The sequence below is a fragment of the Dromiciops gliroides genome, chromosome 2, assembly GCF_019393635.1.
Source record: "Dromiciops gliroides isolate mDroGli1 chromosome 2, mDroGli1.pri, whole genome shotgun sequence".
NCBI lineage: Eukaryota > Metazoa > Chordata > Mammalia > Microbiotheria > Microbiotheriidae > Dromiciops > Dromiciops gliroides.
In genome coordinates, this window is record NC_057862.1 from 343,977,208 (window position 1) to 343,993,520 (window position 16,313).

At 37.5% G+C, this 16,313-nt stretch overlaps 1 protein-coding gene across 6 annotated transcripts in view; it reads left to right on the plus strand.

The window, feature by feature from the left end:
• The window catches only part of KCNIP1 (potassium voltage-gated channel interacting protein 1), a 574,190-nt gene extending 563,258 nt beyond the window's left edge, over nt 1-10,932 (plus strand). For all 6 annotated transcript variants that reach the window (XM_043987900.1, XM_043987899.1, XM_043987901.1 and 3 more), the window contains 3 exons: nt 4,857-4,961; nt 9,582-9,644; nt 10,650-10,932. In XM_043987900.1, the coding sequence (XP_043843835.1) occupies nt 4,857-4,961; nt 9,582-9,644; nt 10,650-10,697 (216 nt within the window). In that variant the 3' untranslated portion in view covers nt 10,698-10,932. The remainder of the gene's footprint in view (nt 1-4,856; nt 4,962-9,581; nt 9,645-10,649) is intronic.
• Nucleotides 10,933-16,313: the final 5,381 nt, after the last annotated feature.

Genomic DNA, 16,313 nt, shown 5'->3' on the forward strand with positions numbered 1-16,313 from the left:
GCACCACACATTGCTTCTATTTTTGCCTTTTGGGTCAAGGAAGTAAAGCAAGTCTAAACTTTTTCCACATCAAGACACTGAAATACTTGAAGATATCAATCATATCCCCTCTCAGTCTTCTCTTTTCCAAGCTAAACATTCCCTGGTCCTTCAACCTGTTCTTTCAAGATCCTAGTCCTCTTTTGGACAAATTCCACTTAGCATTTCCTAAAACATGATGCCTGGAATTGAACACAATTCTCCAGAAGGGACCTGACCCAACAAGAAAATAATAGATCTATTACAGTGGACAGAGCATTGGTTCTAGAGTTCGGACAGCAGGGTTCAAACTTGTCTATTGCTTACCACCTATATGATCTTGGGCAAGTCACAACCTCCCAGGTATACACTTTCCTCATATGTAAGATGAGAAGATTGGACTGCATGCCGTTTGAGGCATCTTCTAGCTCTAGTTCTGTCATCTCTTAATCCTCTCTCCTTCTGGAGAGATTTTCTCTGGTTTTTTTGGCTACCAGTTGACACTAACTCATATAGACCTCAGACCGGAGAATTTTTGCACAGACTGTTGTTTGGCCATGCTTCCTCCATGCAATCTATAGGAAGATGGTTCTTTTTAACTCAAGTATAGAGCTATTCACTTATGCTTTTGAAATTTCATTTTATTCCCTTTGGCCCATTGGTCTAGCCCATTGAAATCTCCAAATGGAATTCTATCATCCAGGATGTTAAATGTCCTTACAAGCTTTGTGTCATTGGGATATTTGGCAGGCAAACTATCTATGCCTTTAATATATCACTAAGAAAATGTTGGCTGGTACAAGGCTAAAGACAGGCCTGAAATATTCCACTAAAGACCTTTCTCCAAAATTATATCAGCTCATTAATGACTACTCTTCAGGTCCACTTATTCAATTAGTTTCAAATCCACCTAATTGTACTATCATCTAGTCAATATCTTCTATCTCATCTATAAATATAGCATGAGAAACTTTATAAAATGCTTTACAGAAATCTCTATCAACTGTACCTACCTCATCTACCAGTCTAGTTACCCCACTAAAAAATAATGATTTTAACCTTGTGTAATTTCTTCTTTATGAAACCATGTTGGTTTTTTGCCATTAGTTTGTGAATTTCTTGAGGGCAGACATTATCTTTTGCTTTTTTTGTTTCCCTAGCACTTAGCCCAGTATTGGTATATAGGAGGTGCTTAATAAATGTTTAATAATTTTAGTGATCACTGTTTCTTTTCCTATGTGCCCAATTCTTTCATAAGGTATTCTAGCTTTTTTACCAATACTCAGTTTCCTTATCTATAAAAGGATCTGGAGATATGGCAAACCACTCCAATATCTTTGCCAAGAAAACCCCAAATAGGATCATGAAGAGTCAGACACCACTGAAACAACTGAACAAAAACAAGTTATTTTTTTAATCATAAAAGCATTTTATTATTTTTCAGTTACACATAAAAGTAGATTTCAACATTTGCTTTAATAGGATTTTTAGTTCCAAATTTTTTCCCTCCCTCCCTTCCCTTTCCCCCTCCCCAAGATGGAAAGCAATCTGATATAGGCTATATATGTACAATCACATCAAACATATTTCTGCATTAGTCATGTTGTGAAAGAAGAAACAGAACAAAAGGGAAAGACCTCAAAAAAGAAAAAAAAAGCAGAAACAGTATGGTTCAATCTGCATTCAGAATCCACAGTTCTTTTTTTCTGGATGTGGAGAACATCTTCCATCATGAGTTCTTTGGAACTGTCTTGAACCATTGCACTGCTGAGAAGAACCAAGTCTATCACAGTTGATCATCACACAATGTTGCTGTTACTGTGTACAATGTTCTCCTGGTTCTGTTCACTTCACTCAGCATCAGTCCACTTAAGTCTTTCCAGGTTTTTCTAAAATCTGCCTGCTCATCATTTCTTACAGCACAATAATATCCTATTACATTTTATTTTATTTTTTTTGTTTTTGTTTTTGTTTTTTGTTTTTAGTGAGGCAATTGGGGTTAAGTGACTTGCCCAGGGTCACACAGCTAGTAAGTGTTAAGTGTCTGAGGTCAGATTTGAACTCAGGTACTCCTGACTCTAGGGTCGGTGCTCTATCCACTGTGGCACCCAGCTGCCCCATATCCTATTACATTTAAATACCACAACTTGTTCCGCCATTCCCCAATTGATGGGCATCCCCTCAATTTCCAATTCTTTGCCACCACAAAGAGAGCTGCTATAAATATTTTAACATTAGTTCTTTAACAGTTTACAAACAACATTTTCATCTTTTATTTTATTTCATCCTCACAAGAGGTCTGTATGATAAGTGGGGCAGATATTATTTTTGATAATTCAAGAGGAAGAAGCTCAGCTTCCAAGAGATTAAATTATTTACTCGAAGTCACATAGCTAGTTAAGTAGCAGACCTGGAACTAAATTCCCATTCCTATGTGCCTGCCTTCTTCTTTAAAAGTAAGAGCTTAAACTAAGTAATGAATCAAATGCCACAATAGACAACATTTATAGGATTAATCTCCAATGAGTCCCCAAAACTTATTTACCAAACAGTGAACCAAGATCTCATTTGGTTTGAATATTCCCTTTAAACTTTAAAATACTCTTTAAATGATTGAGATACAAACACAATTAAGTATGCTTGAAAAAAGATAGCTTGGGTGGTTAGGGTAACACTAGCTGTGACAGCAGTCAATCAATCATCTAATCAAGGATTTATGGAGCTCCTACATAGGCCAACCCACATAAAGCAAATCTTTCATCCCATCCCATCCAACTCTACCAAGATTTGGGGGTTGGGAGTAGAAAAAGTCTACCAGAGAGAAGACATCTGGTATATGGATTGGGGAAGGTACCAAGTAAACATAAAGAATGAGCAAGTAATTTGTTGCATGGTATGAATGTCAAAAAACTATAAGAGTCTATTGTAGTTGAAGAAATCTGTGAATTAAGTTATTTTAGGGACACAAGAAAAATCACCCTCACTCAAAATATCCTCCTTCCTCTACATACCCCCCATGCCTGAAATTCCATCATTAGAAATTAATTTCTTTGCATTAAAGTCTTGTGTTTCTAAGAGTATGGCTTCTGATATGTGAATACTTTGGGGAGAAATAACATGCTAAATTGGTCACAACTTAATGGGGATTCAACTGATCAGCTTGACTTCCTAGAGCAAAAGGAAAATGGAAGTTGTTGTTAAGTCATGAACCCTATTTGGGGTTTTCTTGGAAGAGATACTAGAGTGGTTTGCCATTTCCTTTTCCAGGTCATTTTATAGATGAAGAAACTGAGGCAAACAGAGTTAAGTGACTTGCTCAGGATCACCCAGCTAGTAAGTGTTTGAGGCCAGTTTGAACTTAGGAAGATGAGTCTTCCTGAATCCAGGCCCAGCACTCTATCTACTTCACCATCTAGCTAGAAGAGGAGAAAGTAAATTTTAATGAGGAGGGAGATGTTAGATGGTATAGAAGAGTATGGGGAACAGCTAGATGGCACAGTGGATAAAGCAGGAGCCCTGGATTCAGGAGGACCTGAGTTCAAATCCAACCTCAGACACTTGACACTTACTAGCTGTATGACTCTGGGCAAGTCACTTAACCCTCATTGCCCTGACCAAAAAAAAGTGTGTCACTGAGAGGGAAATAAGGATATCAAATAAGGAAAGTGATAAAAGATGCTGACAACCTACTTCATGATTGTGCCTACTTCAATGGAAGCCAGAGCTCAGTTTTAGGAAGACATAGACACCATTTTGAAAAGACAAAACAATTCCTTGGAGAGAGAAAAAGAAGAAAGTTTTCCACATTCAAAAAAGGCTACATTATTACTTGGAAATATTTCTTTTCACTGAATCTAACCTGGAACTACGGCATAGATTTTATTTGTCATAACTATTAAATATGTGTTTACTTTCTTAATCTCAATTTTGTTTACTTAAGTCATATGCAACCCATTATAATATTCCAATTGTTTAACCTTGCAAATGGATATTAATTTGTGACTGTTGACAGAATGTCCTCCAGGTATGTCAAATGAGGGGACCACCTTAGCCCCTTTTGGGGAGAGGTGCCCAGTGTTGCTGGTGATTAGAGAGTTAACAAAGGAAGGTAAATGGTAAGAGAGAAGGAGGTGACTCCATAAACTGGTGCTAAAAAAAGCAATCAGGCTCATCTGCTTACAACCAGCCTATAAAACATACCCTCATTCATGCTTTCCCCACAACTTCCCTGGGATTAAGCATGTGAGACTCTCCCTCTCCATGTCTACACCTGCTAGGCTCTAAACTCCATAGCTTTGACACTTCTTGTCATTTTAAAATTTCTTAGCTTAAAAAAATGAGAAACCTGGTTCAAGCCAATAGAATAACCTGTATATTTTCTAAAATGGCTGAACCAAAATAGTATACTTTTTTTTGAACCAAAGTAAAAATAAGAATATTTAAATAGTCTCCAAACTGAACTGATATTTTATTCAGTTCAAGTCTATCACACCAGAATAAGGTTTTCCTATTTTTCCAGACATGACAAGGGGATTTCCCCTTGTCAGGGGAAATGATGCAAGGAAAAAGAATAGCTATCCATTCCATTGAGTCTAGGAGGCAAATCGGAAAGGAAAGGTTCTTGGGGCTCTCCTCTAAGGGGCTCTATTTTCAGCCATCATCCCCAGTCAGAGGAGGAGGCAGCACTGATCTCCACAGAGGATACTTCTCTCTGTCCATTTCTTGTGGCAAAACAAAAAAGAAAACCATAGTGCATACTAATCAAGATGAAACAGTGTGCCTTACTCAGATTTATCATCTCGGTTCCCATGTTCTGTGTTTATATGTTCCTGTTCCAGGAGATGATAGATATTGTCAAAGCCATTTATGATATGATGGGGAAATATACTTATCCAGTGCTCAAAGATGATACTCCAAGACAACATGTAGATGTGTTTTTCCAGGTAAGCCCACATTCCCAGTATTTTTAGCACAAGCTAAGCAGAGACTATGAAGAGTCTTTAATGGTTTGTTATTGTGATCAAAGACAAATATATAGTGAATGTCTATTCTGCCATATTCCTGTACTAAGCAAGTCTGGGAGGATCACAAGAGAAGTGTGAGAAGCAACCCTTGCCCTCATTTGGCTCACTGCAGAGACTCTGAAAGGGTCTATCATACTGGAAAGGTTCTAAGCATCATCCTCTTTTCTAAGGATCAGCCTTGCTAAGTAACAATTGCTCAATACTGGTAGGCTGGCCACTTGGTGAACAATTCTTTGGTACTGGCAATCCACAAACCAAAGAAAAATGCAGAATTTTTCCCTTTCCTGCATAATCCTCAACTTCATTTGCAGTAACAGTGGCTTAGTATTGGAAAATGTAGAAGGGAGAATTTAGAAACAGAATTTTTAGTCCAGTTTTTAAATATTAACTGTTGGCAATTTAAATGTGAGATCTTTGTCTAATGACAAGTGAGTTAATGCAGTGGTGGAGAAACAATAGTACGAATATTATCATTGTCACCATATTTTTTTCAGTTGTGTCTGACTCTCTGTGACCCCATTTGGGGTTTTCTTGGCAAAGATACTGGAGTGTTTTAACACTTCCTGCTCCAGCTCATTTTGCAGATGAGGAATTGAAGCAAACAGGGTTAAGTGATTTGCCCAGAGTCACACAGCTAGTAACTGTCTGAGGCCAAACAGCACTCTATTCACTGTGCCACCTGGCTGCCATCTTACCATAAACAAAATCAGAAGACCAAAAGAAGTTGTCATTAAATGGAAAGGTATAGCTCACAGGTTCCCCTTGGAGAAGCAAATCAAGGAACTGACTTTATCTTTCATCTAAAGACAATATGAAACCTCCTTTTATAAGACCTTTGGTCGTGTCATAGAGAAGTGCTCAGGACAAGGATTTGAAAAAAGACAATCACAAATGCAGCTTAAATGCTAATATCTGTTGAGGTAGAATAGTTTTATGAAGAAGTTAATAAAACGCTTCATATTAAGTCAGCATATACTTTAGTACTTGGTGATTTCAATAAAAAGGTGATCAGAAGGAAGGGTGATAAAAATGCATTAGAAAATATATGTCAAGGGGACAGCTTAGTGACACAGTAGATAAAGCACCAGCCCTGGATTCAGGAGGACTTGAGTTCAAATCAGGCCTCAGACACATGACATTTACTAGCTGTGTGACCCTGGGCAAGTCACTTAACCCTCATTGCCCCACGTGTGTGTATATATATATATATATGTGTGTGTGTGTGTGTGTGTGTGTGTGTGTGTGTGTGTGTGTGTGTGTGTATGTGTGTGTATGTATGTATGTATGTATATATGTATATATGTATATATGTTGAGATTAAGAAACAAGAGGGACCAAATGTTTGTACATTACACAGGATCCTCCTGTCTCCATGTCACAAATATTTTCTTTGAGAAAGTGTTTGGGGCTGGACATGACAAGTATCAAACCACAAAAATTAATTAACTGTATCTTAATGGACAATAAATGACTAGATACCAATGCAGAAGTTACATCTAGATGTCTGTGTACAGTCAGATCATTAACTTATCACAACAAAGATCAAAACCAGTACCAAATTTTGAAAAAAGAAACATAAAAGAACAGATATTGGCAGACTACCACCATTTTTTCAGGAAGTTTAACTCATGTTAAAGAGGTGACCAAGAGATTGGTTCAAATTATCTCATAAGTATCTTGGGCAGAATTTCAATCCTGGTCTCCTGACTCCAAATCTAGCTCTTTACCTCTATTTAGGAGTTTGCTACTGGCCCATTAGACAGTAGGGAAATGCAAACCACATTAACCAGCAGACACATGATGAGGTCAAGTGAAGAGCTAGGTAACCTCACTCAGGTTATTCCTTTTCTGGGCATCTCAGTAGTCCTGCTAGATGGAGACACATCTCTGTTGGCTGATTCACTCACACTGTTTCTCTTCTGGACTGCTAAGGTAACGTGTCTGTCTTTCAGAAAAAGCAGAAATATTAATGATGGGTTGTATAGATCTTGTACAAGGTGGGTCCCTGGGCTGTGATATGGAGGATTTCTACTAGGCAGTTGGTAGCAATACAAGTAAAACCTTCTCCAACCTGCAAAGGCAAAGCCATTTCTTTCCCCCATTCAAATCTTCCAAGCAACAGGCAGCAATGTAAGCTCAAAGGCTTTTTCTTATATCTTACTAGAGGCCTCTTCCAAGATCAACTCTACTGTGAGCTCCCATTTTCTGTCCTCTGAGTTTTCTGTGAGCCTTAAGTTATTCTAACATTTTAAAACAGGGTCATGCATTCAATAAAATGACTCATCTCCATCTCATGGTGGTAAACCAAAATCTGTATTTCTGTTGTCCATTCTACAACATAACTAGGAAATGTACATTTGTCCCATGGTCACCAAACAGTTCTAGGGACCATTGTTTCCCAGCTATACTTATAAAGGTCCATGTATCAGCCATATGTAAATTAGATGCTAGGAAACATAAAACTTCTGCCATCTTTATTTGGGATAAGTGCTTTTTCTCTTTGAGACTGTTGTGGTTTTTCTTGGGGTTTCTCTATTTGTCCTTGTTTCTATCCCTTTCCTTTAGAGAAACTACCCACATCTGAAAGAGGGACCCCCTTGCAGACAGAAATCTCTAGCATATTGCCAACAAAGAATTAAGAGCAGAAGTGAAATAAAAGAATCCATCAAAGCAATGTAAGATCAGAAAAGAAAGAAGGTCAGCCATGTAGCAAAAGCAAGGGATAACAGATGGACAGTCTTTATACTCCATTGGTTCTCATGTGCTGTAGCACCAAAAGAGCTACCCCCAGCACACTGGGTAAAACCTTGCAAAAGGATTAGAGTAGGAGGCAGGTGGGAATCTCATAGAAGTCATGGAGAGGTTGTGAGTTGTACCCATGAAAGAAGTGTCCATACTAATGAGATTACAATTCATAGAAGTACTGAAGCTGGGAGAACAGGCTACTGACAGTGAGATTGGCCTGACTGAAGTAAGTTGGATTCATGTTAAGAATGGAATCTTCCTTGATCTTCTCTATAGCCCACACATACACACAATTGCTAATGCCCTCCATTCAAAAACCACCTTATGTTCACTTTGAATATATTCTACATACTCTCATCCATGTGCTTGTTGTCTCTGTCGTGTTAGAATGCAAGCTCCTTCAGGGTAGATTATTTCAGTTTTGACTTTATGTCTCCAGTGCTTAGCACTGTGTTTGATGCATAGTAAGTGCTTAATAAATGCCTTTTGATTGATTAAATAATAATTAAATAATAATAAAATTAAAATTATTAAATAATAAACATTAATAATAATCTGAATAACTATTGCCTAAGATAGAGTACAGGTATTGGTTTTCCTATTTTAACTAAAGCTCTGAGATATCAAATGACTTGAGGCAGGATTTCAGATAGGTCCCCTGACCCCATATCCAGTACTGTTATATATTATTACAAACTCTCTATTAGGGAGTAGGGAGAAAAAGATTGACTATATATGTAACATCAACTTATGGAAGGCTCTGAAGGCTAGATCTAGGAATTTGGATTTTATTTGGTAGACAAATATCCTTAGGAATCTTTAGGAATTGACTAACAATGAAATTGATTACTTCATGAAAACTAATCTGATTTTTGCAGAGCTAAAAGACATGAAGATAAGTTAGGATCCTCTTAATTAATCTATGGGGGAAATGATGAGGGCCAGCACTAGGGTGGTAGCAGTAGAATCAAAAAAAGGTTGAATTCAAGAGAGATTTCAAAATTTTAAAAATCAACAGAACTTTGCAGTTTCAGCAAGAAAAGAGCTAAACTATAAGTAAGAGAGGAAAGAGTCAAATGATTTTTGTCATAGGATAGAGATGACCTTCATATGTTTGAAGGGAAAGGGGAAAAGGCCTAAGAGGAGAGAACAAAATTGAAAATGCTGAAGAGAGTGGGGCACATATTAGTTTTTCAATAAATATTGCTGATAGATTAGATTGATAGTTGTGGGCAATAGGTCCTGGAGAGAGGTGAGAAAGGATGGGATCAAGAGAGTAGCACTTCCTCTGAGACTAAAGGGGAAAATGAGAGAATAGAGGTAAGGACAGAGATATATTGAGGTGAAGATGAGTGTGTCTGAGAGAGATAGCCTCAATCTTTTCTGTAAAAAAGGTGAGGTCATCTACTGAAAGTGGGGCTAAGAGACATGGAATTTTAAGAAAGGTAGTGTAAGAAAGCTTAGCATTGTAAAGCTCTGGTCTAGAACAGCCTCTGTGAGGAAAGAGACCAAGGAATCCCTAACAAGCAATTGCAAGAGTTAGTTGGTATTGGATACCATGATTTTGTAGTGAGCTACACATTCCAAATGTTGTGCCTTCCTCCAGCAGTACATATTCTATAAGATGGGCAATGACGCTTTGAGAGTAGGGATTTATAACTAGGGTCTATTTCCAGCAGTCTGGCCTCTAAGAAGTTAACACCTTACTCCTTCATGCACTTTTTTCTAAAAAGTGTAAGGAGCAAGGATACATGTGGGTGGTGGTGTTCTGTGACTTACTATTGTATTTTTCAGAAAATGGACAAGAACAAAGATGGTGTCGTGACTTTAGATGAATTTCTTGAATCCTGTCAAGAGGTGAGCAGAATTTTCATAAGTGATGTTTAATGAGGGTCTGGGGATTCTTTGGAGGAGGGCAAGAGGGAAGCCTCCTTCTATATTTGTCTGTAGAATGTACATATTGAGGGATGTAAGTCCTCTAAGAGGGCAATTTAGTGCTGTAGATGTATTAAGATACTGGATTCCAGCCCAAATAAGAAAAAAAAAACTTTCCCCCTAAAAAACAAAGAAGAAGTTTCATCTACAGCCTAATCTATGCCCAAACCAGTAGCCCACATATTGTCCATAGATAAAGTAAATGCACTACTCCTTTGAGTAGATTTAAGAACTTCCTCAGACTTCACTTATAAGAAGAATGACTGGCCACTGTGGCTCCTAGTCATTGTAATCACTAGTCAGTCAGCAAGCATTTGTTAAATGTGCTAGGGATATGAAGGAATGCAAACTACACACTGGTGTGGCTTTCAAACAATCTCAATAGCCCATAACAGTTTCAAAACATCAACTTTTAAAATCTCATTGCCTGCTTTGTTATGCCTAGTTTTCTCTGGCAGGTTATACTATATATCCCTTTCTTTTTTTAATATATATTTTTATTTTCCCCAATTACATGTTAAAATATAGATATCCCCTTTCTTTAAAGGGCTCCACTTTACCACTTTATTCCCATGTGAACACATGGTAGGGCTCTTTCTGAGGATGTGAACCAGATTTGGGATCTGTTGATTTGATAAAAGTCCTACGTATTCCCCTGACACACATACACACACAAAAGCAATGTCAGAGCTCACCACCACCCTTCTCCTTTCATACATTCACCCAGTTCCTGCTCCACTCTGAACCACAGCTTCTCTATAAAAATAGACATGACAACTGTGTCCTTTTGGTCTCACAAAGGAATCTGGGAAGCTAATGAAAGAGAAGATATGAAGCTGTTGAGTTGCTCCCAAAGGATATGTCACCAATTGCTCATGTGGTGATTTCTCATTAACTCTCTTTATCTTCCCTTTGCTCCCTGTGCAGGATGACAACATCATGAGGTCCCTTCAACTCTTTGAAAATGTCATGTAACAGTAAGTTAGTAAGAAAGTCATCTGGACATCAGAGACATTGCACCAGGAAAAACAAACAAACAAGAAACCGAGCCGTCCCCAGTTCAGATTTTACACACCAACTCTGAGCGGAAAAGCTTTTAAAGAAGAACTTTAGGAGCATAACTCTGGATAATTCCTATGGACACCTACCATCTGCCTCGGTCTCAGAATGCTAAGAACCCTGCCTATTCTTTCTTCTTTTTCTCAAGAGACAATGATGGGATTTTATTTCATTTCAAAAGCATGTGAATCTCTTCAGGCCACTGCCACCATGGACAGCTCCCTCTGCTCAAAGCTTTATTGCTAGTGCACAGTAATCTGTGCTCCCACATCCCCCGATTCAAAGGCTCCCACACTCAATGATGCCAAGAGCACTAAGTGGTGAGCCTGCTCTGCTGTTTGCCTGCTATGAGTAGAAGCTACTCAGCTCATCCTCCAATGTCATCCTGTACCAATACGCCCTTTCACTTAAACTAAAAAACAAAAACTTGTGTAGTAAGTCCAAACCAGGGCTACATTCAGAAAACCAGCATCAGACTGATTCCCTTTCCAGTACTTTGGGGGTGGGTCTGGTTGATTAAAATGACATATTCTTGTGACCTAAATTCCCTTGATGTTTCCAAACATAAGGGCCATTTACACTGTTCTCTGCCTAACATCCACGATGGCAATTCAGTCCTCCATCTTTCCTGAGAGGGAAAACGAGGGGACAGACTGGACTATGGTATGACCTATGGCACACACTAGTGCTCTCTGTAGCAGCATTTCCTCCTATCCCAAAGCCCAGCACTGCATGTCCCACCCAGCTTCCCTTGCCCAAGGTCGTCTCTAGATCCTTGTAATTTTATACCATGTTCTAATCAATAAACATGATTGTTTCTTATGCTATTAAACTCTATTTTCTTCATGATTAGATTGGTTGGGGGATGTGAGAGGGGCAAACGTTTGGTCCACAGCCAGGGCATGTATCTCTGTCACCCAGAGCCAATCACTGTTTCTGTATGTCACAATAAACAAGGAGAATAGATAGCAGAGCACTATGGGTAACTCTGCCTCTAAGGAGCTGACCTAATTCCAATCAATCAATAAACAAGCATTTATTAAGTATCTGCTGTATGCCAGGCACTGTTAGGCACAGAGGAAACAAAGGCAAAAGTGAATAGTTCCTGCTCTCCTGGAGCTTACATCCTGTTTGGGGAAATACTATGTATGTAAATAACAATATTATGAGTACAAATATGGATATAGATATGTGTTGCTCAGTCAATTCAGTTAAGTCCAACACTTTGTGACCCCATTTGGGGTTTTCTTGGCAAAGATACTGGAGTGGTTTGCCATTTCCTTCTCCAGCTCACTTTACAGATGAAGAAACTGAGGTAAATAGGGTTAAGTGACCTGCCCAGAGTCACATAGCTAATTAAGTGTCTGGTCTTCATGACTCCAGGCTTGGTGCTCTATCTACTGTGCCACCTAGCTGCTCTGGATAGATAGATAGATAGATAGATAGATAGATAGATAGATAGATAGATAGAAAGAAAGAAAGAAAGAAAGAAAGGAAGGAAGGAAGGAAGGAAGGAAGGAAGGAAGGAAGGAAGGAAGGAAGGAAGGAAGGAAGGAAGGAAGGAAGGAAGGAAGGAAGAAGAAAGAAAGAAAGAAAGAAAGAAAGAAAGAAAGAAAGAAAGAAAGAAAGAAAGAAAGAAAGAAAGAAAGAAAGAAAGAAAGAAATAGAAATATCACCATACATATTGTATCCCAGCCTCCACTTCAACCCATGGAAATCTGCAAGGTCCTTGAGAGTGGAAACTTTGCTTTTTATTTTTTATCCCTAGCACCCAGCACAGTACCTTACACCCAAGAGAGGAAACTCTGGTTTCCACAGACAAAACCAGTTACATTAAAAGAAGGAGCATATGTGGGGGGAAAATAATGAGCTTGGTTTCGAACATGTTTTAAAAAGCCATTCTATTATAAGTAGAGCTGTAGCAGAATTATGAATCCTAGACTTAGAGCTTCAAATGTTAGAGTTAGAATGAACATCTCATCCAACTTTCAGCTTCTATAGCAGAGGAAATTGAATCCCAGAAGGAGGAAATAACTTGCCCAAGGCCACACAGCTAATTCATGGCTGAACTCTTGACCAAAATACCAGATCAAGTCTTGCTCTGAAGCTTCATAATGTCTTAGAGGTATAATGGGTTCTGTAAGACCATGCCAGCAAAGGACAAATTCTAGCAGGCTCCAAAGACAGGCTTTGTCAGTTGTCTGTTTCTCAAACAGGAGAGGCATGGCAGCAACAGATTAGCCACTATTTGTTGAATTCTTCAGACATGACAACCCCTGAAACAAACATTTTAAATGGTTCCCAGTCCTGTGTAGGTCCCTCCTATGTCTGCAGGGATGGTGGCAAAGTAGTAGGCATCAGTCTGCAGACTGTCATCAATCACTTCATGCTAATGCTCTAAATGTGGAACTGATTTGATCCACAGCTGAAGGAACTAGATCATATCGATTTTGACATTCTCCCTATAAATGAAAACAGAAGACATAATCAAATAGCAGCTTAATGAAAGAATGACTTCCAGGTTCTCTTTAGAAAGAAGTCAGGGGAGTTTGCCCTATCTTGTATTCCAATTAATCAAGAAATATATGATTCAAGGGCAGCTAGGTGGCGCAGTGGATAAAGCACCAGCCCTGGATTCAGGAGGACCTGAGTTCAAATCCAACCCCAGACACTTGACACTTACTAGCTGTGTGACCCTGGGCAAGTCACTTAACCCTCATTGCCCTGCAAAGAAAAAAAAAAGGAAGAAAAAGAAAAGAAAGAAATATATGATTCGTCTTGCCTTGTTTATACCATGTAAACAATTGTGTTTTATGCACCAACATTTAAGATCCTCAAAATTTACAGAGTTTTTACCTTAATTCTCAGTGATTCCAATGCAAAGATAGATCTAGGGAGGCCAAGGACTGGAACTGGACTTGGATGAGGAAATGACTTTTTCCAATGTATTCTGATACCTTTTCAGCTCACTATACACAGCACCACATGGTCTCTTACATCGAACATGGCAAACAATATACAACATCTCAAGAAAAATAAAATTTACTATGCCTTGGGAAGAAAATAACTGATTACTAACATGTCTGATCAACTGTCTTTATACAGTCAGACCAATGACTTGTTAGAACAAAGATCAAAATAATGGGGGGGAGGGCAAGAAGATATGTCTTGTAATGAAAATCTCTCCAACCTGAGTTACTTAAGCTGTCGGCATTGACAAATTGAAAATGAATAAAAGAATATTTATCAGCACAAACTATCATTCACAAGATAGTTTATTCATGCAAATCAATTCCCACAACATAAAAATCGAGAGCCTAGATAGAATCTAAGTTAGCATATATAATCTCCTTGCTAAGTGGAGCAATGTAGCATCCAAGAGTGAACCACTTTAGATGGAGGAAATATAATACAAATGGAGGGAAACAGCAACCTAACTAGCAAAATTAAATAGTTTAAACAATCCAATAAAATGAAGGAGAGTGATAGATTTGATAAGAAACCAAAACCCCCTAAACTGTTGCTTAAAAGAAATGTATCTAAAAAGGAAAGATATACAACAAGTAAAAACAAGGGACTGTAACAAAATTTATTATGCATCAGCTGAATAAAAAAAGGGGTTGTGATCATGCTATCAGTAAAAACTAAAACAAAAGATCACAATATAAAAAGTGGTGAATAAGAAAAATACATTATGGTGAAAAGAACTGTAGACAAACCAATACCCCAATTGAACTTATAGGCTTTCAATGTCTGAGCATCTAAATTCTTAAAGGAAAAATTCAAATTATGAGAAGGCATAGTATATAATGCAATAATAACAGGAGGCTTTAATGTCTCTCTCTCCATTTTGGGCAAATCTAACAGAAAGAGAAACAAATAGGAAAATATAGAATTGAACAAATTACTGGAGAAGCTAGAGCTAAAAGACTTATGTGTCTTCTACATGGTATTTCTAAAGAATATAAGTATTTCCCAATAACATATGTAACTTTACAAAAACTGACCTTGTATTAGGGCATTAAGATATTGCAAACAAATGCAAAAAGGGAGAAAAGGTAAACATATGTTTTCCATACCATAATGCAATAAAATGGCAATTAGTTCATGGAGGAGAAACAAAGAAAACAGACTCACATGGCATCTTAAAAACGAAACCCTAGATAATGAATGGGTCAAAGAACAATCATATACAGTTTAAAACATTATATGAATTAATGATGATGTGAAAGAAAACAATAGGAAGGAAACAAGCATTGCTAAACACTTTACAAATATTATCTCTTTGATCCTCACTTATGAGGTAGGTACTGTTATAATTCCCATAAAACATTTGAGGAAACTGAGGCAGTCAGATAGAAGTTAAATAATTTTCCCAGAGTCATACAGCATGTAAGTGTCTGAGGCCAGATTTCAACTTGGGTATTCCTGATTTTAGACCCAACACACTATCCACAGCATCTATGTGGCACAATCAGGGAGTCCTGAGTTAAAATTTGGCCTCAGACATTCGCTCGCTATGTGGCCCTGGACAAGTTCTTTAACTACTATCTGCCTCAGTTTCCTCAACTGCAAAATAGGGATAATAATAGCACCCACTTCCTAGAGCTGTTGTGAGGATCAAATGAGATAATATTTGTGAAGTATTTATCATAGTGCCTAGCACATAGCAGGTGCTTGTTCTCCTTCATAACAATCAAACAATATGTCAAAACTTCTGGGATACAGCCAAAGCAGTCCTCAAGAGAAACATTATATCCCTAAAAGCATATATTAAGAAAGTAGAAAAAAGATTAATGAAATTAATATACATTTAAAAAAATTAGAGACAACAAATAAACAAACCTATAATAAGGACAAAGGAGGGTATACTGAAAATTAGAAGAGAAATGGATAAACTAGAAAACAGAAAGCCCATAAAATAATAAGAAAAAAACTAAAAGTTAGTTCTTTCAAAAGACTAAAAAAATAATAGAATTATAACCAACCTAATTAAAACTGAAAAAGCAAGGACTCTGTACAACAACTCTTTTGAGAAATATATAGTCCTAATACCCAAGCCAGGGAAGGATAAAAAGCAAAGGAGGAAAACTATAACCCAATATCATTGATGAATATTGATTCAATATTTTAAATAAAATCCTACAAAAGACACTAAGCAATTCAGCCAAGAAATAATTTATCACTAACAAATAGGATTTATATCAAAGATATAAGGATTCGAAGATGGTTCAACATTAGGAAAACAAGCAACCTAATTAATTATATAAAAACCAAAACATCAAAAACCACATGATTACCTCAGTAATCATGAAAAAGCTTTTGACAAAGTAAAACACTCATTTCTGCAACACAAAGATAAAGTATAGGTAGAGAAGAGCCTTTTTAATATCATAAAAAGAATCTATTTCAAAATCAAAAGCAAGCATTATTTGCAATGGAGATACACTAGAAGTTTTTCCAATAAATATAGAAGTAACACAAAGATGCGCAATCTCCCCACTATTATTTGAAATGGGTCTAAAAATGCTA